The sequence below is a fragment of the Plasmodium knowlesi genome, assembly GCF_000006355.2.
Source record: "Plasmodium knowlesi strain H genome assembly, chromosome: 12".
NCBI classification, from domain to species: domain Eukaryota; phylum Apicomplexa; class Aconoidasida; order Haemosporida; family Plasmodiidae; genus Plasmodium; species Plasmodium knowlesi.
In genome coordinates, this window is record NC_011913.2 from 982983 (window position 1) to 1010009 (window position 27027).

Sequence of the window (27027 nt, forward strand, 5' to 3'; positions counted from 1 at the left end):
TCCTTGGGGGGGGGGGGAAGGCATAACGCTCGTAAAATGAATTAAAGAAGAACTAAGCTCCTAACTTTTAGCCCTTTTTCTGTTGAAAAAAGAAAAAAAAAAAAAAATGCATAGAACGGTTTTTGCGACATGTGAATATATAAATTACCCGTTTTGTATATCCTTTAAAATTACTTCAAATTGAAAAAGGCGCAAAATGATGTTTTTTTTTTTTTTTTTTTTTCTTTAGCAACTTCAGCTTTGTTGCGTTAAAATTCACGTGGCGCAAGTGATGGTTGTGCGTCAGGAAGAACAAACAAAAAATGAAGAGGGGACCAATGTCAGTGGTTGCTAGTGTATTAGCTTATTTACGCACTTTACCCCTTTTTGGATATTTCTATAAGCTAGCTAAAGTTCCCCCCAATGGTATAGAAATGTTGCTTTCAGTATGACCGCTTATGCATTTGACAAAGTAGCCACTTTGCTTTCTCTCTTCTGCAACTTACTTTCATGCCAATTGGCGCATGTGTGAGGGGAGCAGTAGATAAAAGGTGCCTCCAAAATGTGAGAATACAGAGAGACGTGGGTAGACTAATGAAGGGGATAGAAGGATCAACGCGCGCTGAGTAGGCAACGTAATGATGGTACACACGTGTTTAATCGCGCAATAGTGCAGTCGTGCAGTTGCGCATGCGTGGAGGAGAACTGTTGGTTTTCCCCCCTGGTGAGATCACCATAAAGGCTTATCACTCCCTTTGAGGAAAGCGAATCCATCTGAATTAATAGTGCGGTATTTAAGGTGGCTTTCCTGGAGAGCATATCGGTTCAGTTCACATGGAAACTCACAACTTCGTCTATACATCCATCTAGACACATCACCAAATTTGATATAACAAAATGGTAAAGGACCCGTTTTATATTCCGTTCAAACAATCACGCAGCTTGTGCCCTTACTTTGTTAAAGGTAACATTCCCTTCTTGGTTTTTTTTCTTCATTCGCTATATAGACGTAAAGTAGGTCGTTGTACACATTCCTTCGGAGTTCGATACCCATCGGAGAGCAATTCCTTCATAAGGGCACAGAATATTTCTATCAGTTTGTCTATAACTTCTTCTATCATCGGTGATGTAGTAGGATGATAACTTGCTCCATGAGTTAACTTTCTCATGTTGGATTCACTACTCCCCTTTTTCTTATTTGGAGGCCTTAGCAAATTGGCATCAATTTCTATGTCCGTCACGATGTAAACTGATTGGTGATCTCCTGATGAAGAGGAACAAATTCGGTTGGAGGCTGGTTTTTCTCTTTCCACAAAATGGACGTTCACGAAGCAGCCGCCAATTTGCTTATCCCCAGTTGGCATACCATCTGCTCCGTTTATGTTAAAATTAATGTGATAAAAATCTAAAGTTTGGATAACTGCAGTTGTGGACAGTTGATTTAAGAAGTGAGCTCTCTCCTCCAATTCTTTTTCTTTCCACCGAAAAATAAAAGAAACAAATAACTTTCCTTTTTCTGACAAGTGCAGTATATTTGCTCTCCTCTTGCTATCATTTGCTTTCTTTTTTTTCGTCTGGAAGTTACTGCTAAGTATGACCACATGGTGACTATCTTTTAATTTTTTTTCTCCAACAATCCATTTGATATTCTTTTTACTGCATAAGCGATTGTAGTGAAATCTGTGTGCATTAATCGCGGGATATATTTTCTCGTACAGCAATTTTTCCCTTTCCATTTTGAAAAAAAGAAGGACTTTTTTTTTTTTTTTCTTATGACAGTTTTATTTGGAGTGATCAGGATGAATGAAGTGGCAATGTATATATGTATATATATATATATATATATATATATATATATATATATATATACTTCTATATTTGTCCAGAGTTATTATGTGACATGTGTGTGTGTGTGGGGGGTTCGTTAGCTTCCCTACTTATGGACGGAAATATTTTTCTTTCTTTTATGTGTAGCGAGAAATTAGTGTAAATCTTTTGTTTACTGTATATCTGCTTAAAATTGAAGTAGCTACAAATGAAATTTTTCCCATTTCATCTGGGGATGGTTCGATCACAAGATGTGTGACAGGAACGTTGTGTGCACTTCTTCTGGTCAAAAAGTAACTCATCGTTTTTTTTTTTTTTTTTTTTTTTTTTTTTTTTTTTTTTTGTGCCTTTCGAGATACCGCTGTAAGAACTATCAATGTGTGGTAATCTTAATTTTTGTTTTATGTTCCACAGTTCCACGCGCCCCTGTCCTAACCATCAGTAAAGAAATATCGGTCGCGCAACGCTCACAAAAATTTACAAATATCACACGATGTTGCACTTTCGTTCAATTTTTTTTTTTTTTTTTTTTTTTTTCTCTCCATGAGGAGTTGTTGAAGTGTGTTTGGGAACATATGCATGTAGGAACCACTTTTTTTCCCCTCCCTCCAACTGCAAAAAATAGTTGCAAGCAAATGGACAGCGTTGCACTTGAAAGCAGATTTTTCTTTTCTTTTTTTTTTTTTTTTTTTTCATGGACGGACAGATGAGACAGGTCATTTGTAATGCGCCAAGTGAAGGAAATGCTTGGTAGTTTGTTCTGCTTTGTTTGTTCATCTGTTCCAACAGTGGTTGACTCATTTTTTCCTTGCTACATGAGGAGAAGTTCAATCTTAGCGGTGTCAAATGAAGAAAAAAAAAAAATGCAGACAAATGGACAGTGCGACTACATGACAGACTTTTTTTTCAGCGTGAACTTTGTTCAGGCGCGCACAACAGAACTGTTTCCTGGAAAAAAAAAAAAATAGAAATTGCTTATTCCGTTGGAACAGTAATAACGTAACACCCGTTGGTGTTTCCCCGCGGGTGGACCAATGGGAGGGAAGACGCCAAGGAGAAGCAAAGCAAAAGTATTGCCTATCAGAAAAAAAAAAAAAAAATGGCAACTCAATTGTGAATAAAGTGCATACACAATTATGTTGCGGGAATACTGACTTGCAGAAAAATGCTTTTTGTGCCTACCCACCGTTTCGCCTGTGGTGTATCATACAAAATATGTATAAACATATGTGTGTGCACTTTTTTGCAAATCGTCCACTCGTTCCACTTTTTACAGGAAATCTGTCCCGTCTACCCCTTGAATGAGAGAACAATAATAAAAAAAAAAAAAAAAAGAAAAAAAAAAAACAACACTAAAAAACAGACTCCCCAGACATATACCTGGTGTCCCTTTTCATAACCTTAAACGTTGCCCACCGCAGCCGTGAATTGCACATCATAAAACCACAAGTATGACGACAAAATGTTCAGATCACAAGGAATAAAAAGATGGACGATGAAGAGGTTTTTATGTTTCTCCATAGGGACAGCTAGTATTATTTACGCCCTACTCCTGATATTGATGTCGATTCTGATGTTAACACACACATCGCATTACAATGAAGCGTTGTTCATAGTCATGGCAATTTTAAACTGCATTTGCGCCCTTTTAATATTCATTTCCGTTGCACACAAAAATGCTTTTACAGCGTATATAGCATATAATGTGGTGGTCATAAATTATATTGTGGAGGCAATTGAGTGTTTAATATGCCTTTACAATACCTGTACTTCACATAGCGTCCAGTGGTATTACGATAACTTCGATTGGCACAGAAAAATAATCTTTAATTATCTCATATATTATGGAATATTAGAAATGATTGTTCATATTTTTATGTTTATCATGTCCTTCTTCGTTATACAACTGCTTTGGAGTTTTTATCGACTTTTGCAAGTAGGTGGAAATATTTTTTCCTTCCAGAGGGCCGAAGATATTGAAAAAAGTTTTCATGGGACATACTACTACTCCTACGGGACCATTCCCCATATGCAACCTTACTGATCAGCCTCCCACAGGAAAGGAATGGTGTGTGTGAAGGGGATGCACCCACCCATCAGAGCGTACATTCGTATGTTCTCTTTCTAGTCCGATTTTGTCTTCACCCATTTGAGGCACATTCTCTCATACGTCTATTCACCGATATGTAATTCGGAGTATTGTTGCTCCTTTTACATGCCTCTCTGATTAATCGAACATATTTATTTTTACTTGTGTAAGTCCCGATAAGCCTTTTTTAATCAATTCATTTTCTCCCCCCCCTTTTTTTTTTTTTTTTTTTTTTTTTTTTCCCCCATGCGTGGATCATGCATCGGTGTGTATTTTATTGTTTTTGTTTATGTTTTTGATTCTTTACCAATTTAGCTTTTGTTTATCTTTTTTTTTTTTTTTTTTTTTTTAATTAACGAAAACGAGGCAACGCCACGACGTTGTCCTTTTCGTCACGCTGCTGTCCTTTTGGAACATTGTTGCTCTTTTGGTGCGCCTCCCATTCGAAACCATGGATGAGACTTTGTGCGTGTTCGTCAGAACATGTGCTATATACAAAATTTGACCGGCGATAATAAGCCCACTCATAAATGACCGCAGAAAAATTACAGAAAATGAATTTCGACACGATAATCCGTACATACCGTGTTATCAATAAAAAGGCGATTACCCGCGTTCAGTTAAGTATCCCAACTTTTGAAATAATGTTCAGAATGAAGAATCGCATGGTGCAAATGTCGCACGGGAAGTTAATGACCAATTGGGCCTATATAACAGGAATCGTTAAAAGTGGCACATCCGACAGGGGGAGCGAAATGAGCGAAAACAGCTCATCCCCATCCTGCTCATCTTCTTCATTAGACCTGAATACACGCATACCTGCGTTTCCACGCTTGTGCTGCTACTGAAGGTGTGGACACAATAATTCCCCTTTTGACTATTACTTTTGCACAAATCGACGAAAGGTGGATAAATGGTATTCACAAGTTCGCCGATTCGAAAGGATCTGTCCTCTAAGAGAAGCTGATGCTTGCCTTAAAAGAGAATGCCTGCTATACAATTTTACGCATTTATATAAAACAACAGAAAAAAAAAGTACAAACTTCTTTTTTCCTTAACAAGTGTCTATTCAATCTTTTAAAGGATGGCAAAAGGGGAAAAAAAAAAGAAAAAAAAAAAGACTGATTTAAAAAGCGGATTAAAAAGGAGTCCGATTTACCACTTTGCGCCATTTGAAGGACAAACTCGTATCGTTCGAATTCGATAAAGATGGCATAATGAATTTATTTAAAACTATCTGTTAGAAGCTGTTGGAGTTGTTATGGGAGTCCTTTTATTTACAAATGTGTCGAACGGATATGCATAAAAAAAAAAAAAAATGTTCTGACTTGTTCAGGTAAAAATTGAAGAAAATGGTAAAAAAAAAATATATATTTCCTGTACACTTGTAAAAAAGTGTGCCTTTTTTTTTTTTTTTTTTTTTATTTTCTTTGCAAATTACACAATCCATTTTTGGTAACCCTCCTTTTTTTTTGGTGACATTAAGTAACAACGTAATTCCCCCCCAAAATGGTATGTAAAAAAGGGGGGCTATAAATATGTACATAACAAAGATTATTTATATTTTTGCGCATCAAGATCAAGTGGTTGAAATTATTTAGAAAAGCTCCATCAGCATATGTGCGTAAAATAAATATGCGGCACAGAACTTGTATGGAAAAATAGGGGAAGCATTATTTTTGGTACAAGTTATTTGCTGGGATTTTTTTTTTTTTTTTTTTTTTTTTTTTTTTTTTTTCCCTCCGTGCACAATTATTCTTACAAAAACGTGAATTAAATGTTAGCAAATATTTTTTTCTTTACAATTTTTCGCTTAAAAATTAAAAAGAAGAAATAAATAAGAAGAAAAACGAGCACGTACAAGACTGCAAATCAACTTTTCATTCATTTGAAAATTCAGATATTTTACGAGACCGCGGAAAAAAAAACAAAAAAAAAAAAGTACGCTTCGTTTAGCATATATTGAAAGAGGATTGTTTTCACTTTAAATCCCTCATCGTACAGAATAAAGGAACTCATTTGTTCGTCGAAAGAGGTGTATCACATATATCTTAGGAGCAGCGTTCTTCCTTTTTTTTTTTTTTTTCCCCCCCCCCTTTTGATGAACCCTTAAAAAATGGATTTTCTCAACCAAATAAGGAAGCGACAGAGGGAACTGAAGTTGTCAAATATTTTAAATTTCTCACCGTTAACAAATGAAGAGAGGAAGCATTTAATTAAAATATACGGCCTACTCGCCGTAGGAACAATGATAACTGCATTGAGTTGCTATGTTGACATATATTTTTTGAAAATCCCGAGATTTATAGCGTCCATGGTTAGCTTATTTTGTTCCTTTGCCTTGGCTGGGTCATGCAGTTATTCTCATTATGGAAACATCTTACCAGGTGCATCGAAAAAGAGGTTACTTTATTTTGCCGGCATATCATCTTCCATCGGAATTTTGATGAGTGATTATATTGCTTACGTTAATTACCTCAACCCGTCCATTCTCCCCTTGGCCTTTTTTGGAAGTCTGTCTATATTTTCGTGCTTCTCCTTGTCGGCTATATTTTCCAAGAACAGGTAGGTGCCACAGGGACATTAGTAGATGTGTATATACTGATCGCGGATGGGTATTCATTTGCATACACCATTAGGGGGTCATATATTTTTAGCAAACAAATCGTTTGCGTTGTATATTATACTCTCCATTGTATGGAGAACTCTTTTTCATATATATGTACCCTATTTCGTCTGTGCCATTGCGTTAATGAGCCCTCCCCAAGGGTGCTAAACTTTGCATAGGGGGGTCCTGCTTATGTGCTATGATACACTTTTCAATTTCTCATTTTTTTCTTTATAGAATTTCCCTTTTCCTTGGAACGGTATTATGCGCTGTGTGTTCCTACGTAGCGCTGATTTCATTTATGAACTTTTTTATAAGGTCACGATATATTGACGCCACCTTGTTGTACGTTGGATTTTTTATGTACATGGGGTAAGCATCTTCTAGCGAGGTGCATGTGAGAGTTGGCCTACTTGAAGGCGTAAAGAGCATACGGGCCAATATGCACCTTTTAATCATATTCCCCCTATTTGGTAAAGAAGCACACAGTAAGCGGAGTGAACCATTTTTTTTTTTTTTTTTTTTTTTTTTTTTCCCTTTGCAGATTCGTCCTATTCGACACCCAAATAACGTTGTTCGATTTTCGCCGGGGAAACAAGGATTACATAGTAATGATTTAAAAGAAAAAGGAAAAAAAAAAAAAAATCATAGCGCATAATTTGACTATTGTGTGGTGACACAGCGGATGAACACTTCTTTGTGATTTCCTCTGTGTATGAAAATGACCGTTCGTTCGTGTATATATTTTTCCACCTAGTTCGGTGCGCAATAAAGTTCTTTCAGGCCACCGTTCATATTTTGGGGCTGTTTATTTTTGACCGATACACATTTTTTTTTTTCTTTCTTTTCTCCCTCCCCGTGCAGATGCACTCCATTTGCCTGTATCTGGATTTGGTGGGACTCTTTACGCACTTATTAAGGATATTGGGTCAGAAAGAAGAAAAGAAGAAGAAATAAAATAATATTTCTCCACCCCATTATCGACTTTATTTGTGCTTGTATAATTAAGCTTCTCCAATGAGTTGGAACAATTGAATGATTCAGTAGAAGGGTAGAAGACATCGTGTCTACACCTGCCAACACGTCAACCAACATGTACATATATATACATATGTATACACTTTCTTTTTTTTTTTTTAATGTTATATTTGTATGATAATTTGAAATTTTTTTTTTTTTTTTTAAATTTTACATTGTTGTGTATATTGATATATTAAATAACTACCGAACAAGTTGTTTATTTAAAAAAAAGAAAAAAAAAAAAAAAAGGAGAAAAAATAGGAACGCTTCTTTTGTGTGAACTGTGGTTCCTTCATATGGATACTAATTCCGATGGATGAAATCATTCAATGAAAAACTATTTCCCTTTACTCCACTTTTGGAGTAAATAAATTGGGGAGGGAAGAAAAAAAAAAAAAAATTCTCTACACGCCCACACCCGATGCGTTTCGCTGAAAAGTGATATTCTCAGGATGAGCGAATTGGGGGTGTACAGGGAAAGGTATATATGGAAGGACATAATTTTTTTTTTTTTTTTTCAATGGTGAGAAAAAATCTCTGTTAGATATGTATCCCATTGGGGGGACATATTTTCGATATGTATATGCTCATGCACGTGTATATGCATCGGGCCATTCCCCTAGCAGTGCGTAAGGGTGAAGTATTCAAATTCCTGTTCCCCAGGATAATCATATGCTCAATTGTGGTGAAGCTTATGGTAGGCACTCGCAGAAAAACTTATTTATTCAAATACTTTTGCAAGGCTAATCAGGCAAAGAAGTTATGAAGAAGGAACTTATGTTGCGATGCGCCAATAACTTTGTACTTCAAAATAGCGTGTGCCTTCTGGGATTCCTGAGGCTTGTAAAATCTCACCTCACTGGCAGAGTCGGCATCATTAAAGCCAGATCATTTAAAGGGAAAAGAACAAACTGTACCAGTACCTGTGTGCATTTGAACAACATGGAAGTGACGGTAAGACCTAACCATGAGAAGAAATACGTACTCATAACAGCTAATTCTTACTACAACAGGATAAGTTGAAAAAATCACCTGACCGTTCAGGTGTAAAAATGAGAAAAAAAAAAAAAAAAAAAAAATGTGGACGATATTTAACCTTGCACACAGTTAAATAGCTATTTTTTTTTTTTTTTTTTTTTTTTTTTCCTTTGACGTCATTCCACCTGCACAGTACTTATCTCAATCGCTAGCACAAACGATTGACAACGAATTGATGAGCGACGATGTTGGGTACACCACCGAACAGTTAATGGAGTTAGCCGGACTTTCCATTGCGCAGATAATATGTAGGGAATACAGTTTTGATAAATTTAAAAAAATTCTCATATTTTGTGGGCCTGGTAATAATGGGGGCGATGGTTTAGTCGCGGCTCGCCATTTGAAGCAATTTGGCTACGACATCACAGTCGCTTATCCGAAGGAGAATACGAAGGTGTTGTTTCAGGTAGGAGGTGTGTCTTTTTTTGTCATCTAGGCGCGACCTTAGCGTCTTGTATACACACTTACTGTAGTGCTTCCACCATGGTGTGATTACTTTCCCTTCCCATACAGAGGCTGCTCAATCTATTGCATCACTACCACGTGCCCGTCGTGAAGTCCGCAACAGGTGAAGGTGCGCGAGGTTGGCACGCAAATGAGCAAACAGAAATACATATAACCATATAAATATATACGCATATAAATACCTGTATGCGTGTGCAAGGAGCCCGTATGTATTCCCCAATCGTGGAAGAATTCATAATTTCGTTTCGTGCCATGCGCAGACATCAAGATGTACGACTTAGTCGTGGATGCCTTATTTGGGTTTAGCTTTAGAGGAGAACCTCGAAGCCCCTTCGACGAGATAATCCATGTAGGGCTCGCCCCACCTGTGGCGTTTCATATATATGTCTTTTTTCGTCTGCTCTGTTGTCTTTCCTTCACTGTGTACCTTTGCGCCGTAAAAAAAAAAAAAAAAAAAAAAAAGAACTTTTCGCACTTCCCCCGCAGATGATTAATCAGAGCAACAAGCCTGTCGTGTCGGTGGACGTACCATCAGGCATAAACATAGACGGGGGTGAGCAATAAGGAGAAACAAAAAAATGGAAAAACAAACGAACACTCACATGTGCCTGATCAAGTTAAACACATATATATATATATATATTTATATTTCATTTTTTTTTTTTTTTTTCAAACCAGACACGGCAGGAACCGCCCTTTCTGTCAACTCCGAAATGAACATATCGTTGATGCTTCCGAAGGAGGGGGTTAGACATTACCGGAAGAAGCATTACTTGGGGGGGAGATTCATACCAAAGTAATTGTTCTGTTCTTTTTCCTGCTAAGTGTGTCCTAGTGGGGGCTCACTCCTTATCACACCCCGGATTACAATTTGGCGTATGCCTTTTAATATAGTGCAATACAGTATCGTATCGTATATATAAATATATATTTTTTTTTTTTTTTTTTTTTTTTTTTTGCGCCAGTTCCATCGTGGAGAAGTACAATTTGAAGATACCTCAATTTACAGGTTAAAACACATCACTTGCGAACTGATTTTTTTATTTTCCCATTCGCTCAACATGACAAGGAAAAAAAAAAAAAAAAAAAGTAAAAACCATGTAATTTTTTTTTTTTTTTTTGCTTTAATTTGACACTTTGCAGGGGATAACTCCTACGTGCAACTGTAGGGGGGGGACTTGGAGCGGGGCCTCATGGGGAGGTTGCTCTTTGATCACACTGTGTTGCACAGAAGTATGATGCTGATGTGATTTTTTCTTTTAGAGTGGGTGGGAGAAACATTATTTCCCTTACCTTTTTTTCGTATCGATTTACTACGAGGACCATCCCCCTTTGTGACCACCTTTACGAAAACGTTGCAGACAGCCCCATGGGGGGGGATATTTCCATCTGGAAAGAAAATATATGCGTGCAGAGTTCAGATATTTCTCTCCACTTGAGTGACACGTTGTTTGTAAAATTGCGATGATACCTCCGCTTCGCTTTTTCCTGTGGCTGGCAAAACGGGTTGTCTACATTCATCAGGAGAAAAAATACCAAAGTTGGCAGGTTCACCCAAGCAGTATGCTCGTCTAAATTTCTTACGTTTTTTTTTTTTTTTTTTTTTTTTTTTTCCACTACCGCTTAACAATGTGCGATGTCCCTTTAAAATTTTACAAAAACAAAAAAAAAAAAAAAAAAAAAAAACGGCAAAAGTAGAAGAGTGAATGTACAACTCACACGCGGTAAGCGGAACGAGTAGACAGTGCGCACCATGTTTGAACAACCTTTTTGTGCCCTTTCCCCCGCTCCCATCGCTGTTGCCACTCTATGTGTGCAACCCAAACAAATATACTCACAGCTTCAGCTCATCAGCCAACAACTCAAACGCGTCGATTTGCACGGTAGGCTTTTTACTTCCTTCTTCATTTCTCTTTGATGAAATGGCAAAGGAGTTAAAGAAATTATTTATCTGGTCATCTGTGTTGGAGAAAATTCCCGGTGTGGTTAGTTGGTTCTGAAATTTCTCTGTGGATTTATTTGAGTCATTCGTACGCATCGTGGGGTAGTTACCCTGAGGAGGTTGGTCATAGGGTTTAGTATTACTGTTAATAATACCTCCTCTGTATTGGGGTGTATATCCCTGCACTTGTCCTTTTTCGTAACTGAGTACTGAGGTTGCACCGGCAAAGTGAGAATCATTCGTAACGCTTGGGTATTGTTCCTGCATATCTATTAAACTTAAATCATGGCTTTGTACATTTTTCGGGTCCACAATTTTGTTTTCACCAAATGGTTGTTGCCCTTTCTGTTTGGAAGGATGGTAATTTTTCATTGTTTCATTTTTGTCTTTACTCAAGTGGTACATCGAGCTGTTGTCCATATCGGCATGACTTGTTTTATCACTATATTTCGTGTAACCCACATGTGAATTGTTATCCCCCCGGGAGGCTGTCGTTCTTTTTTTATCTGCGCCACCTGCTCCGTCCGTAGCGTTGTCAAAGGTAAAGAAATCATTTTCCCCCTTAAAATGAGGAAGATTTTTTTCTGCGCTTATTGCTCCTTTTCTATTTCCCCCTTCGTTTTTATTTTCTAGAAAAATAAAATTACTAGACTCGGCATCGTTTAGGTTAATGTGGTTACTACTATGTGTAAGATTGCGTGCACTGCTTGACATTTCAAATGTATTTTCTTTTTTCCCCTTTTGGATTTTTTGCCCAGTGGCAAAGTTTGTATCGTTCTTTTGATATGTGTGTCGTGCGTCTTCTTGTTGTTGCTTCTTCACATGGAGGCTACTAAACAGTTCGGTGCTATGTGCTCCACTTGTGTTGTTACTTCTCCTTTGGGGGGTATCCAAATTTGAAGGAGCCCCCATGGAAAGTTCATTAAAATGGATTATTAAATCGTCCACAGGGTTCACCTTTACACTCTCCTGATTTCGTCTTTCAGTTGGGTAGTTTTTTCGTTCAGAGAAAAAGTCCAAACTGCTTGTCGATGTGTTTCCATTCTGCAAGGCGCTTCCATATGCATCACCTATGGGGGGGTAATCATCCAGTGTGTTGGTTGTCCACCCCCCGTGTGCAGTGTTCCTACTATTGGCACTACTGGTGGTTATATTTACCTTGACTTCGTCATCGATGTCAAGTAGGTTGGGGATTTCAACATTTGATGTGAATTCCATCCTGGGAGTATGGTCCCTCCTGCGTAGATCCTCACTAGCTTGCTTGGTCCGAAGACCCATCAAGACAAAAATTTCCAAAACATGTTTTTTTAAATGTTTAATTTCTTTGCATCGGTAAAGTTCTTCCAAAGTTTGATCTTTCAAATTTTGTATAAGAACTTCTAACGTCTCAATTGCCTTTCCATTTTCTTTGCTTTTTCTGTGTATCAACAGATGTTTTATCACACAAAGTACCTTCAATTTATTTTTCCAGTTTTCCTCTTCGTTGATATATTTTAACTTCAGCTTGGAAGTAAGAATGGACACTATAATTTTCGTGTCTAATGTTTCACATTTTTGAGAAAATTCATTTAAGAGACTTTCTGCCGGTATTCTGTTGATTCCTGCGTTGATTAATACATCTTCAATTATTTTTCTTTCGTAAATTCCTGCTGCTTGTGATTCCTGTGGCTTTTTCCCTTGATCTTCTCGCCTCATACTTTGGAAGGCTCCACTGGGGTGTAGCCTCCCGAAGGAGGCTTGTCCGGATAAGTTGGTAATCCCTCCTTGGTTGGTGCAATTCGCACCATACATCCCCCCGTGATGACTTACCGCTGATTTACCCACGCGGTTGCGCTCCAAGTTGCTGTTAAAGGCGTTACCGCTCATAATACTCTGTATGTTGAGCGATCCGTTGGCGTAATTTTTCGACAAAGATGCACTGACCTTGTTAATTTTGTTCACGAAGGAGGAGGGAATATATTTGTTTGCCATTTCGTTCAAATACTGTATAGCGATTTCTCCTTTGGTTTTCTGTTCTGGGTTCTGGTTAAAATAGGGGTTGCCAAAACCGGACATTTTATTCATGTAATTATTTCGAGTGTTAAAATTATTTCCCATGCGATTCGATGCGTTTGGATCGAGTGCACTTCCTACTCCTCCGCTTCGCCCTGGGGGTACTCCATAACTACTCTGCATACTACTCTGCATACTGCTCTGCATGCCGCTTTGCCTGGAGCCCTTTTCAAAGTGGGAATTTCCAAAACCCTGTATTCGATTATTTTTCATCATCTCTTGACTATTGCTAGACGCCCTTTTCCCATCTGCCTCCGCAGTGTCATAAGAATAAATAAGTTTAATTAAATCTGTTGCTTCTTTTCTAACTAACATGGAGGGAGTTTCTCCTTTGAGTTCGTCATGCACTATATTACATGCTTGGCAATTTTTAATTATCTCTATTTTTTTTTTCAGAAAATTACGAAAATCGGATCTCTTATTATCACAGAGATGCTTCAAAATTTTAAGCGTTTTTAACTTCACATTGATATCTGTTCTCTGCAACTTTTTCAGGAGGTACTCCCCCACGAGGTTCATTGACTCCTTGGAGCTGAAGGCCATTTGCGATATTTCGTTGTAGAGGTATCCTGGCGTGGGCTCGTCATTCGACGAGGTCGCCTTGTTAAGGGTGAGGCGGTTCATCTTGGCGGGAGTGCGTTTTTCTGGGTGCACGATTCGTGCCTGGCTTCACTTGGCTTTCCTTCCCTTTGGAAAGCAGTTTTTTCTTTCCGACTTGGCTACTTCCTTTCTCACTTGTCCTGGGCTTCTTGACTACCCTTTCCGCAGTGCGCTGTCCCTTTCAGTTTGCCGCTTAAAACCGAGAAAACGATCGACCGATCAACTGACCAACCGATCAACTGACCAACCGATCAACTGACCAACCGATCAACCGAGCAACTGACCAACCGATCAACTGTGCCTCCTCCTATGGACAGGCGCTCTACACACTCCTCTCCTCTGGGTGCTCCCCTCCGCCCTGGCCTCAAGTAGCGGAATTTGTTTCCAACTGTAATGGGTAGGTACGCGCTCGTACGCTACGCCAGTAAACTGGAATAAGTTGAATAGGGAATAAAAGGAAGAATCTCTTTTACCAAGTTTCTTCCTTAAGTACTCATTCCCGGGTGAACTCTACCGTTGCCACAAGTATGCCCTTCGCGAAGTGTATTTCATTCGCGCTTATTCTGTTTCCTCTTTAGCCATACGTATATGTATAACGCATGTGTTCACGCGAAGGTGCAGTGAAATTTATCCGTTAAGGGGAAAACATACGCGATTGGAATGGCGCTTTCTCCGCGCAGACTCTTGCAGGCCTCTCCAGCCTTCCCCCTCCGTAACATCTCTCCTTCAAAAATGGCACATCAATGATAAAGGGTTTGTTTAGTTGCTAATTTGAAAAGAAAAGGCGAAAGGGGTAACGGGCGATATAAAAAAAAAAAAAAAAAGGCAAAAAAAAAAAAAAAAAAAAAAAAAAATGACAAAAATGGTAAAAGGGTAAAATTACTTACGTACATACGCGCATATGCACGCGCATGGCCTACATATGCGCATAACATACACAAGTCCACTTAAATTTTCATTTTTTTTTTTTTTTTAAAAAAAAAAAAAAAAAAAGAAGAAAGAAATATGTTCACATAAAACAAGTTATCTTTGCCAATTGGGCACTTTCCTTAATTTTACAAATGCATTTCTCCACAAATGGGCGAGGGGGGAACAAAACGGTATGCTTTTCACCGTCGTGCGGAATTGCATTTATGCAGTGGCCCCCCTCTCCCTTGTTTTCGTTTGCAACTTGGTACATATACGTGATACAAATGTGTAACGCCCTCTGGTCGAAACTGCTCTTTTTTTTTTTTTTCTTTTTTTAATCCTTCTTTGGCACAGCGGCGGTAGCTTTTAGTGTATCTATGGGATGACCAGTTTTTGTAAAAGTTGTAAAGATTTACGAAAAAATGTTAAATGTTAACAATTTTCAATTTTTTTTATTTTTTGCAATTTTTCAAACGCTTCATCCAAATGGTTCACTTCCCTTTCGAAAGGCAAAGGAGACAGAGTTGGGTGGACGGAACAACATCTTAACTGTTTAGGTATATTACCTCAAAGGAAGTAAAAATGGACATGAAAATATTACAGATATGGTATTCCACCCTAAGGAAACAAAAAACAAAGCGGCTCATCCGTTATTTCTACAATACACATGCACGGGAGGGGTTCCCATTTGGGACACCTCAACTTGTGATTAACGCAGTGAAATGGTACGAATGAAAAAAAAAAAAAAAAAAAAAAGAACGCATCGGTAAAATTTTCTTAATGAAGAAATGTGTACACCTATGACGGGGTGAAAGAAGCTAAAATGCGTAGGAATAAAGATGGTTCCTAATTCCGCCAAAGAGAGTACCGAAGCTAACCCCGGTATTAACCAAAAAGAGCAAGTTAATCAAATGAGCGCAGGAGTTATTTTGCACAAGCGTATTTATTATGTGCATAATTTGGCTCCTAAAAAGTGCTTTGCTTAATTGATCAGTCTTATTTGAGCATATAAGGAAAGTACCATCATTCTGATACGTTAAGATGCAATTACAGTTGGACAATTTTTGGAGCATGTCCGTAATATATACAAACATGTCTTCATTACCAAGTGGACCAGTGTACTTTTTAAAATATAAATTTAAAACATAATTTGAAAGGGCCTTCTCAGCATCCTTTTCTAGACGAACGTAGGTTAAAATATTCTTCACTGTTTCATAACAATTATCACTTTTATCTTGGTATGTTTTTAAAAAATTCAAAATGCATATTTTTTGGAAAAATAAAGTAGCAATTTTGTCTTCCCTTGGAGCTCCTCCTCCTCCGTTGGAATGCACACTGTAGTAATTATTTATCTGTACAAAGAGCCAAAGAAGATGATTGACTAACGGTTCGTTATTCATATAAGGTACTATATTTTCCAAATATTCGAAAGTATCATTCACCATATATTTGTATACATAATGGAAAAGAAACTCATCCAATTTTTTTATTTCCTTTAAATTTAAGTTGAGTAAATTTGCCTGAACATGTTCATACACATTTGGATTAATTTGCCGCAGGGAGATCAAAAATCGTTCGTTATTTTGATGAAATGTTATTCCACTTGGTAATACATTAAGGGGGGGATTGTCACTACATTTATCCGATTCCAAAACATTATGATCCCTACGTATAAGTGTGTGCAAAGTTGACATTAATACCACGACTTTCTCTGAATTAAAATTCGACCCGTTGGAAAAATCTTTCCTCGTGATGGCGCATTTATAAAGGTACCCCATGTAAGAGAGCACGTAGATATTGTTAACATATTCACATGTTAATTTGATGTAAGGAATCAAAACATTTGCGTTGCTTCTTTTATCGAAAAGATTAATAAAGTAAAGGAGCATGTGTTGGAATTGTTTTTGTTCTTTCAAAATGGAAAGAAGGATAGGGAGGTACTTTTTACAGGATTCACTTTCCACCGTAATGTACTCATTAATATTTCTCAGGAATGTTAATTTTGGGGGGCAATTTAACACACCTGTTTTGCCCCTTCCAACGTCATGTGCGCAATTATTTCGTTCAGCGACCGCCTTACTTGTGTTGTTTACATTTGTGAATGATGCATCTGCGGGTGCCTCCCCGTTCCTCTTACCTACATTTTGAGCTTTCTCGTAAAGTTGATTGGCAACTCGAGAGGTAGGTGGTTGCTTCACTCCAGTGTTGTCGTTATAGGAATTATACACATCCAAATAGTATGTACCCACGACGTCTAACACCTGTACATATTTTGATAAATTTTTTGACTCTTCCTCTGGGTAGGTTTTCCTTTTGTAGTGGTAATCCTGGTTCGTTCGCTTTAACCTATCCTCGATAAGGCTTAAAAGGTGCCATTTTAGATGGTTTCCCTTTTCCACTTGGCAATTTGCATCGGTGTGTTCACTCACTTTCAAAAGCATGAACAACTTGCAAAGGGGTAGGTGGGTCAGTATGGCAGAATTATTCCGTAGGAAAAGTGCAAACTGGGAGAAGTACTTGAAGCGGGTCTCTTTCAACAAAACTACTTCCCTAATCCCAGAAAGATGATAAAAACATTTGATGATGAGATCAAAATTGTTCAAGTTATGAACTGACTCCTTCCTAATTTTAACAAGAGGATGAGACTCCCCCTTTAGAACCATCTCCATGTTATTCACGTTTAAGGAATGCATGTACTTTTCGACCACTCTAACGCAGTGATCAAATAATTCCTTGTGGTACAAATTGTACTTGCTCCATATGAATAATATTTCCTCAATCTGGTTTACGAGCAAATGTTCTCTTCTCTTGTAGAACAAATGGGAGGTGTATCTTATAAGTTCTTTTGCCAAGGGGCGAATTTTATGGTCCACCTGGCTGCTCATGTAGAGGGAGGAGGAACACTCACTATCAGCACCATCTTGGTGGTAATAATTTTCGTCTTTTCCAAAAGGGGGTTCAACCCAAGTCGCACCATCGCAATACGTGCCAGGATCAGGGTATGTGGAAGAGTCTCTTCGATGCCCTGCCACCAGGGGCGCTTCGACAGCTACCCCGTTTTTGTTAATTCCCTCAAAGTAGATATAAAATAGGTGAATTAAAATCAGCTCACTCGTCTTGAAATTATAAATGTTATTTATCACATGTTCGTTTATTTTTATTAAATGATCTACCTGGACTCCGTGTATGATGAAACTGTGTAGAATTAGGAGGACTTGTTGCGGGGTCAACTTGTTTATAGAATTTATCACATAGGAATAGACCTCCTTTATATTACCTCTGCTTTCATATTTGTTTCTTTTTCTAGAATTGTCATGGTGGCTAAAGGAAACTTCATGGTATAAATCGACGGAATTTTCGTTGCTCAAATTGGAGAGCAAATTATCATTATATTTACCATGCGCTTCATACCACATAGCTTTCCTTACCCTCACATTGTTAACGGTTACATTTTTGTAAAGGTAGGAAAATCCCAAATGGATTATCTTTCCCTCATCCTCGTGGTTCATGCCTTTTTCGCTTTGCTCACTTGGAATTACATTTTTTACTAACCTAACGAGGTGATTGTTATTCTTCAGCTTACTTTGTAACTCTCTATTGGTGAGGATGAAGCGGCAACAACCCCCCTGTGAGAATTTCCTTTCCTTGGAAAATATCACCTGTCTTTTTAGTTTCATTCGGGGCAACATGTTTTTGTTTCATCCTTCCGGGAGGTACTCAAATGTGTGTGCTTAATATGACAGGGCAAGTCCGTGGCGTAGAGGTATACATGGGAAGAAGTTATATTCATGTGCATTTTTTTTTTTTTTTTTTTTTTTTTTTTTTTTTTTTTTTCCTTTTCATTCTTTTCTCACTTCTTCGACGGATCGACGCTTTAGGGGAGACTACTACCCTCTCTCGTTCTCAGTTTCGCAAATTATGATGTTTCTCTCACCCTGTACGGATATTTGCACAGATATTTTTGGCACGGATATATTTGCACAGATATTTGCAGGTGTATATTAAATCACATCTTAGATCATATAGCGGTACATATATCTGTAAGGAAGAAGCCCTTGGGTAGTGCCCCCTCCCCCCCAGTAGAATTGCTTCACTTGGATAAATTTCAACCTGAACTAAAATCGAAGTGCAACGGGATCAGTGAAGGGGCGGTAAAAGAACGCACCTCAAAAAAAGTGCTTAACTGCGGGTGCGGGAAATTCGTAATTGCAACATTTTAAAGGGGGAAGTTTATTTTTTATTTTTTTTTTTTTTTTTTTTAATATTGCGCGACATAATTTTAATTTTTCTCCCTTTCACATATTAGCCTCTCGTTTTCCTTTTTCCCAGTCACAATAATTCTCTAAAAAAGAAGGTGATTATTTCCTTCCCAAGTTGGATGAATCGTACTGGGAAAAAGAAAAAAAAAAAAAAATAAAATAAAAAACGCCCCACCCACCTTTTCCCCCCCCAAAGGCTATAAAAGTACGTTTTCAGAACCTTCCTTTTTTTTTTTTTTTTATGGCTCAGCAATTGGCTAAACCGAATTACGTAAATGAATAGGGGCTACCGCATTGTGGTATGTCAATATAAGTTATATCATCCGTGTACTTGTATATATTTGTTTATATTTTTTCTTTTCAGGGGAGGCAAGTGTATAAACTTGTACATGATAGAGGATTTTGTTTGCTATGCCCATCCGTATTCTTCTTGTTCTGTTTTTTTTTTTTTTTTTTTTTCTTCTTTTTTCTCGCAACGAACAAATAAGGCTTCCCGAACCGTTTCGTTTTTGCACAACTTATGAAACTTCACCCCTTTTCAAAGTTAGCCTGTGGTATCTGTTATTGTCTACCAAATAGTGCAACTCCACGGGTCCATAACAAGCGTGACATTATTTTTTCTTCTGTAGTTTGCGGTGGGAATACAGTTAAACAGAAATATAGTTTGGGATAAGAAGTCGATAGCGGAGCAGAGCCCTGCCAGATTAGCAGGGCAAAAACATGTACTTGTAAATCGTCGTAGCATTCCATCAACAGAGTAGAAGCAAAGAGAAGTGAGTCGTCTTCCCCTGAAATAGAAGATAAGTGGCCCTTTTTTTAAGGTAAAGAAGAAAGCTACATTAGTACGAATCAATTAAACGAACGTAAATGCCAAAAGGGGGAACGCCCATAGCTTTGGAACCATTCTGAGGATCTTCAAATTTTGTGAGAAGATCCGAATTTACAACGTACCATTTGGGTGTTAATAGTTTGTTCGAAAAGGAGGGAGGGGCCACCATCACCCCAGGAAAACATATTCGCATGTGCTTATGGGAGTACATAGATAGGAGCGTATATATAAGTAGGAACGCACATATACAGTTAGGAACGTATATATATAGCTAGGAACGTATATATATAGCTAGGAACGTGTTGAGGGAAAAAAAAAAACACACAGACATACGTATTCACAACCCCCCCGGGAAGGTGATCCCCCTGAATTTAGTTTGTCATTCCCAGCCATTTAACGGAAGGTTGTCATTTCGCAGATCCCCTTTTTCAAATAAGACGCCCGTTCGCGTTCACAAGAAAATTTACCTCCAAAATAAAAGAAGTAGGTTTATTGCACACCTGAGAAAAAAATGAACTTTTTGCGAAGCAGAAAAGGAGGTGGAGAGGGGGAAAGCACAAGTAACACCCCCGACGGGGAGAAGGAAGAAAAAAAAAAAAATTTCCTTATAGTTGCCTTCAATTATGTAAAGTACATTTTAGATAATAAAGTTAAGAGCAAATACAAATACTCCTTTTTTATGGGATTATTTATAATTTTTTTAATTTTTAATGGATTTTTTCAAATGTTACAAGAGTTTTATCACACATATTTTTACAAGTTCAAATATATTGATGTATCGGATACGGACAAGTTGAAGGAAATATTTTTCAGCAATAAGCCCTACTTGGTGTACTGCAAAAATGATAAACAGGATATTATTCATCCTGCTATTAATGCAAGCAGATCAAGTTTTCCAGATATTCTAAACATTGCAATTATTAACTGTAAGAGCTTATTGCCTAGTAAGCAAACTGTCTATGAACGTTTTTCTATGGATCCTAATACCAAGGCCTTCATTGTTTGTTACGGAAGAAAACCCAAAGCAATTACACTCACCATTATGGATAACAAAAAAAAATTAGTATCCTTTGTCAGAGAAGCATTAATATTCAGTGTCCCATTCTTTTCAAAATTCCCACAATTCCAAACGAAATGTTTAAATAAAAATAAGAAATGTATTCTCTTCATATCTGGAATTCATATGACAAATACCAGTATAAAGTACAATTATATTAATGACATCTTCGTGAACAATAAATACTTTGATGTAAGCCCCATGATTATTGACAACAGGAAGTTCTTAGTGAAATTGAGTGATGAGGTTTTTTCTTCTTACAACAAGAAAAGAGATATCCATGTTCTTTGTCTTTTTAATGAAAACGAAGCAGAGGTTGATAACTACTATGGATATTTTTACAATGACGACTTTGAGGAATTCAACAAGTTGTCTTCCTTCGTTGCCAACTGTATGAAGGCCAGCAGTAAGAGCTCTGAGGTTGTGAAGCTCTCTGCTGTCCCGCAAATTAAATACAGAACGGGTAAGAAGAAGTGATTGTAATGTGTTGGAGCTACGCTATACGAAGTGTGCTGTACGTTCCTGTGTACAAGGCTGAAAATTGGCACAATTGAGTAGGAACCGTTATAACTTTTTCGGAGGGGATCTCCACTTTTCATGCATTCGTTCTGCCTTATTCGTTCTTCGTTCTTCGTTATTCTTTATTCTTTATTCGTTATTCTTTATTCTTTATTCTTTATTCGTTATTCTTTATTCTTTATTCTTTATTCGTTATTCTTTATTCTTTATTCTTTATTCGTTATTCTTTATTCTTTATTCGTTATTCTTTATTCTTTATTCGTTATTCGTTATTCTTTACATGGTTAGTTTTTTTTTTTTTTTTTTTTTTTTTTGTGAAAATACTCGTTTGTACTTCTTTAAGCCGACTCTACAGGTGGCACATTTTTTGGCCTCCCGTCCGTAACTGCCCCACTTTGAATAATTCAACTAATTTTTTTTAATGCCTATTGATTGGAACTTCCCAGGAGGGGGATTTTTCAAATCGCCGCTGACTCACACGTAGGCACTTCCCTCGCAGCAATGGAGTTACACACATACACAAAAAAAAAAAAAAAAAAAAAAGAAAAAAGGGAAGTGACACACCGTGCGTTCAGGTGAAACAGTCGTACTGTCATAATTCAGTACATGCGTGTGTGAATGGAAAACCAATGTGACAACAAAAAAAAAAAAAAAATGTAGCAGCTTCCCCGATGTGCTCACCAAGTAAGCATTTAAGATGTAGTTAAGGATCTACACGCACAAATAATGTGTGAAGGACCTTCCTTGTTCACCTATCCATTGCATCATTCATATAGAATGAGCAGCATATTATTACATCGTTTTATGTATGCCACCTGGGCACTTCATCTACGGATGAGGATTACTCCACGATTGCACTCCGGCTACCCCTCCGTCTTGCCCTTATCTGACTGCTGCTCCTGCACAGGCTGATCATCCCCAGGGGTTCCCATAATTTTCTTGTAAATATCTTTAAAAAAATTGGAATGTGTAACATGGAAGCTTCTACTATCACGAATATTCTTCTTATGAGGAAAAAGTACATTCATAATTTCATCATTTTCCTTTTGCAATTCCAGTACTTGTAATTTGAGCGTTTCCAGCTTATGATTTAAAACCATTTCCTTCTTCGCTTCCTTCAAACTATTCCTTTTATATTCGGCTACAATAATTATTGCCGCCACAAGGAAGATGATAGTTTCCCCTAAAAGTTCACTTCCTACATTAACGGATTTGTTCTCACTTATGTAAGAGCTGTAATTAACGTTGGTAGCATTCGCGTTGTAGAATTTTTTCTGAATGTACTGTTCGAAGAAGTAATACTTTTTCCCACAGTAAATACATATACTTTTAAATTTTTTATTTTCTATCGCTTTCTTTTTTATGTATCCTGATATGGGTTTGCTTATTTGTCTTATAAGAACAATTCCGATTTTGAAAAATGGAATCATTTTGGGCGGGGCTACGCTTGGCGGGTAAATTCCATTGGAGGGGTCATTCCTTCGTATTTCTGTGGAGAGGCATTCTCTCTGCCTCTATGGGGGGGATGCCCCAAGTAGGCTTCCTGCTAACGGACAGTAGAGAGGGGTATTCCGCTGCGCGTACAGAATAATGTCGCAATGGAAACGTCTATGCTGTTTCTATATTCTCCTCCAATTTTGTAAACTACGGTCTATTCTTGTAAGAGGATACAAGGAGGTGTGCGCGGTAGGTTGTTCTTTCGTTACGCCTGCATTTTTTCTCTTTTTTGGGGGTCTATACTTGTATGTATACCGGTTGCCTCTGTTAGGCTTTTTTTTTTTTTTTTTTTTTTTTTTCCTTATATAGATTCCTCTTTTTTCCCCCTCTTAATTGTAGTGCGTTTTTTCCCCCTCTTAATTGTAGTGCGTTTTTACCCCCTCTTAATTGTAGTGCGTTTTCCCCCCCTCGTAATTGTAGTGCGTTTTTTGTTCTCTTCTTTATCTCCCTACGCGGTGTCTACTTTGAAGCCCTTCGCGTGTTCACCAAGGAACTTCTCAGCTGACACAATTCCAATGCAATTACAAATCACTGCATGCACAAATGGGGGGAGAGTTAAAGGCGGGAAGGAACACTCTCAACTGTACCGCAGTGTATTGCCTTTTATTATGTTGCTATTTTGATAGTTCTTAATTCCTTCCGACGCAAAACCGAACGGACAACGATATATATATGCGCTGAAATAATTTGGTAGGGTGACGTGTTTTCCCTTCTTAACATAGCTCTTGCTAAAATAAGGCAGAAAAAAAAAAAAAAAAAAAAAAAAAAAAAAGCAAAAGGACGAACAGGTACCCAAATTCAGAAATTTTATTTCCCCCCCCCTCCTCTGTTTGGAGATACACATAAAGTAAGCATATAAGAATATATATTATCTACGTCGTTATTATGATGATGATTATTATTATTTTATTTTATTATTTATTTATTTTTTTTATTTATTTTTTTTAAATCTTCATTGCATTTATTTAATTTTATTTTTTACCCTTTTATGGGAAGGAGGAAAGGCTGGTTCTTTCTCATCTTCAATTTTTTTTTTTTTTTTTTTTTTTTTTTTTTTTTTTTTTTTTTTCCTTCGCCCCGCTTTTGTATCTCGGTTCGTCTATGTAGCACTCTGTACGAGTAAGGAAAAAAGAAAAAACTCTGATTACCTTCTGGAAGCCATGTGTATCAGCAGGGACTCCCTTCCGTGGAAGTCCCTACTAAACGAATTAACTCCACCTGCAAGGAGGAAAGAGATTCTCATGAAGGTTTATCAAGCCGCAACGGTCAAGAACACAGTGACCAGCGCGCATGAAAACAAGGCGACTTCAAGTATGCCATGGGAATTGCTAGAAAAAAAACAGATAAAGGGGGGATCAGCCTGAAGGGGAAGCGGACAAGATTTGGCAAATTCGGTTGGACTCAAATGTGAACAAGCGGACTTGATGGAATTTCCAAGGACAAGTATCCCTTAGAAGATGTTTTTCGGGGGTAATACGGAAGCCTGACCTGAGCAAATAAAAAAAAAAAAAAAAAAAAAAAAAAAAAAAAAAGGGCTCTTAAGTAGTACTGGTATCAGTGTCCGTGGTAATATTTGTAGTTGGCACCCCGTGAGGTAGCCAAACATAAACCACCCCCTTTTTCCCCTCTAAATCGTGGAGACAGTAAAAAATATATTGAGCAGTCCAAATAAAGAAGTTATCCAGAACGGTCGGGTTAAAGATGAAGAACAGAAGGAGAGGAAAACTAAACGAAAGGGGCAATACGCTGAGGACAAGTAAGTACCAGTTGCGAAGCAGAAAAAACGATGCAGAACAAAATGCACAGGAAGAAGAATCTGATGGAAACAGCAGCGATGAAAGCGACTCCTCGCTTTCCTGCTCGTCCCAATATATGACAAGGGAAGAAAATATAGACGACTATGGAAGCATCAATGATTTTCGAAGCGGTCAGCTGAATGGAGATAGACTTAGGTGTGAGGGAGAAATAGGCATAGATCTCTGTAATGATGAAAAGAAGTACCAAAAGGAGGGGGCACACAGTGTGAAGAAGGTATTGACCAAGGAGAGCCTGGTGTACGATCACTACAAAAAGAAGGATATTCTCCTCAGCCTGTGGTGGAAAAACATGATAGACCTATATTCAGATATTTTAATAACTAACGTATACAGCAACGTAAGCAATGTGGATGTGGTAAATATGAATCGCAAGCAGAAGGAAAAAAAGTACCAGTACTTAAACGAAGGTATTGTCCTCTTTCACAATTCCAGTAGGAGAGAAAATTACAAAATGAGCATACTACGAGTCGTCACAAAGGAAGAAGTAAACAAGAAGAACGAGAAAGAAATATTCTACTCATCAGCCCTCAAAGATAACACCGTCGATGATTCTTTTAAAAAATATTATAAAAATAAATATAAGCATATCCCAGTTATTAAGAGGTACAACTGTTTGAATATTCCATACTACTGCACCAATTCTAGCATCCTGTACTGTGGAAAGGATGTGATGAAGAACCAGGTGGAAACAAACTGTGTGGGGGAAGACGCAGGAAAAGTGATCATAGCAAGTAAATCCATAAGGGGAAATATATTTCTCTACAACATTGGAAAAACAATCGATAGGATTAACAGGATGGAAGATGATGAAGCTGTGGATGGAGAATTGTGTGAAGATGGAGATGGGACTATAACCGAAGAAATGGACAACCATAGTAACGCTACCGAGGGAGAAGGATACACCGACAGTGAAGGTAGCAGTAGTAGTAGTCTAGTGGAGGATGATGACGACGAGGACGAAGAGGATGAGGAGGAAGGGAAAGAACAACTGTACAATTCCCAACGGAGCCATGAAAAAAAGGGGAGGAGGACCATTCCAAGGCGCTCCAAAAAAAATGCAAAAGTTGTTTATAGGAAGAAGAGGTCTCCCCCCAATTGGAATAACCATCAAAGTAGAAAAAACAAATCATCAGAAAGTTATAAAAAAAAAATGAAGGATAGAAAAATATGCGATGGGGAATTATTACTAGAACTGGTTGGGCACAGCAAAACAGGGAAGGGGCTCTTCTTCAAAAATAATTACCTCCTCAGTAATGGGGATGATAAAAACATATTCATCTATGACATTAATGGTAACACCGTGCGGGCTAGCGAAAATAAATGTGAAAACGGTCATATAAACGATCATATAAATGATCATATAAACGATCATATAAATGATAATATAAATGATCACGTAAATGATCATGTAAATGTGTCTAAAATGAAACCGTATATTTCAATCAAGACGAATGAACTGTATAGCAATGTGAGGTGGCTGTATGATTCGCTAGTTATAGGTTCTACGTACAGTGGCTACTTCTCCCTGTTTGACATCAGGATGAGGAATAAAAATGTGCACGGTGGCTACAACGTGGACGCACTGCGCGATGGCAATGTGAACGTTAGTAGCAACGTAAATGTGCACTCCGTCCACAAGAAAATCACCAAGTACGAAATTTCAGATATTGACAAGTACAACAACGATGATAACAATCTCATCTGTATGAGTTCCTTAAACAACATTTTCATTTTTGATTTACGTTTTATTAATAATAACTTGCCCTACAAAGTTATTCATGATAACTCTTATAATAACTATGGCCTTAACGAACCCTACTTCGATCCTTACCAGACATCTGTACAGAACGGAGAATTCAGTAGCCCCACCAATGTGAATTACTTTTACGACCATTCATACAATAATTATTACAACGAAGATTTTTTCAATTCTGATACTTTTATCCATTCCCTTTTTTGGTGTAACATTGAAGGATTTAATTATATCGGTTCCCTCAATAACAAGGGAATTATTAACGTGTTCGACGTGAACAAAAGCAAGCACCACTGCGTTTTCACGTATGGATGCAAGTACATCAAGTTGTTTAAATTCAACCCATACAAAATCAACAACTTTGTCTCTGTGGATAAGAATAACATCCTCATCCTGTTCACTCTCCCCGATCATATATACAAGAGCGACCTGGACTTGTATCTGCAGGATAACTTCCGCGAGGAGTAGGACGGGTGTACCACCGACATGGTTACCTCGACATGGTTACCCAGACATGGTTACCCAGACATGGTTACCACCAACATGGTTTCCACCAGCATGATGATTACCGTCAACATGGTTTCCATCGACAGGTTTACCACCAACATGATTACCACCAACATGATTACCGTCAACATGGTTTCCATCGACAGGTTTACCACCAACATGATTACCACCAACATGATTACCGTCAACATGATTACCACCAACATGGTTACCCCGACATGGTTACCACGGACGAGCTTTCCACTTCGGATAGAATTAGC

The 27027-nt window shown here is 37.8% G+C and overlaps 9 protein-coding genes across 9 annotated transcripts; 5 read left to right on the forward strand and 4 right to left on the reverse strand.

The window, feature by feature from the left end:
- Positions 1 to 971: 971 nt before the first annotated feature.
- Positions 972 to 1715, reverse strand: PKNH_1221800 (biotin protein ligase, putative; the record flags this gene model as incomplete). The annotated part of the gene is made up of 1 exon (XM_002260235.1): positions 972 to 1715. The coding sequence occupies one exon, from the start codon at positions 1713 to 1715 to the stop codon at positions 972 to 974; it is 744 nt and encodes a 247-aa protein (XP_002260271.1).
- Positions 1716 to 3268: 1553 nt separating this feature from the next.
- PKNH_1221900 (rhoptry protein, putative) lies at positions 3269 to 3850 on the forward strand (the record flags this gene model as incomplete). The annotated part of the gene is made up of 1 exon (XM_002260236.1): positions 3269 to 3850. The coding sequence occupies one exon, from the start codon at positions 3269 to 3271 to the stop codon at positions 3848 to 3850; it is 582 nt and encodes a 193-aa protein (XP_002260272.1).
- Positions 3851 to 6011: 2161 nt separating this feature from the next.
- On the forward strand, positions 6012 to 7460 carry PKNH_1222000 (uncharacterized protein; the record flags this gene model as incomplete). The annotated part of the gene is made up of 4 exons (XM_002260237.1): positions 6012 to 6460; positions 6741 to 6875; positions 7048 to 7111; positions 7368 to 7460. The coding sequence occupies 4 exons, from the start codon at positions 6012 to 6014 to the stop codon at positions 7458 to 7460; spliced, it is 741 nt and encodes a 246-aa protein (XP_002260273.1).
- Positions 7461 to 8285: 825 nt separating this feature from the next.
- On the forward strand, positions 8286 to 10195 carry PKNH_1222100 (pyridoxal 5'-phosphate synthase, putative; the record flags this gene model as incomplete). Its single annotated transcript, XM_002260238.1, has 8 exons — positions 8286 to 8477; positions 8695 to 8967; positions 9075 to 9135; positions 9287 to 9375; positions 9513 to 9579; positions 9705 to 9822; positions 9992 to 10035; positions 10170 to 10195. 8 exons carry the CDS (start codon positions 8286 to 8288, stop codon positions 10193 to 10195), a joined length of 870 nt encoding a protein of 289 aa, XP_002260274.1.
- Positions 10196 to 10860: 665 nt separating this feature from the next.
- On the reverse strand, positions 10861 to 13644 carry PKNH_1222200 (conserved Plasmodium protein, unknown function; the record flags this gene model as incomplete). The annotated part of the gene is made up of 1 exon (XM_002260239.1): positions 10861 to 13644. The coding sequence occupies one exon, from the start codon at positions 13642 to 13644 to the stop codon at positions 10861 to 10863; it is 2784 nt and encodes a 927-aa protein (XP_002260275.1).
- Positions 13645 to 15347: 1703 nt separating this feature from the next.
- PKNH_1222300 (conserved Plasmodium protein, unknown function) lies at positions 15348 to 18206 on the reverse strand (the record flags this gene model as incomplete). Its single annotated transcript, XM_002260240.2, has 1 exon — positions 15348 to 18206. One exon carries the CDS (start codon positions 18204 to 18206, stop codon positions 15348 to 15350), a length of 2859 nt encoding a protein of 952 aa, XP_002260276.2.
- Positions 18207 to 20128: 1922 nt separating this feature from the next.
- On the forward strand, positions 20129 to 21151 carry PKNH_1222400 (conserved protein, unknown function; the record flags this gene model as incomplete). The annotated part of the gene is made up of 1 exon (XM_002260241.1): positions 20129 to 21151. The coding sequence occupies one exon, from the start codon at positions 20129 to 20131 to the stop codon at positions 21149 to 21151; it is 1023 nt and encodes a 340-aa protein (XP_002260277.1).
- A 905-nt stretch (positions 21152 to 22056) lies between these two features.
- Positions 22057 to 22623, reverse strand: PKNH_1222500 (uncharacterized protein; the record flags this gene model as incomplete). The annotated part of the gene is made up of 1 exon (XM_002260242.1): positions 22057 to 22623. The coding sequence occupies one exon, from the start codon at positions 22621 to 22623 to the stop codon at positions 22057 to 22059; it is 567 nt and encodes a 188-aa protein (XP_002260278.1).
- A 1768-nt stretch (positions 22624 to 24391) lies between these two features.
- Positions 24392 to 26728, forward strand: PKNH_1222600 (WD repeat-containing protein, putative; the record flags this gene model as incomplete). The annotated part of the gene is made up of 1 exon (XM_002260243.1): positions 24392 to 26728. The coding sequence occupies one exon, from the start codon at positions 24392 to 24394 to the stop codon at positions 26726 to 26728; it is 2337 nt and encodes a 778-aa protein (XP_002260279.1).
- Positions 26729 to 27027: the final 299 nt, after the last annotated feature.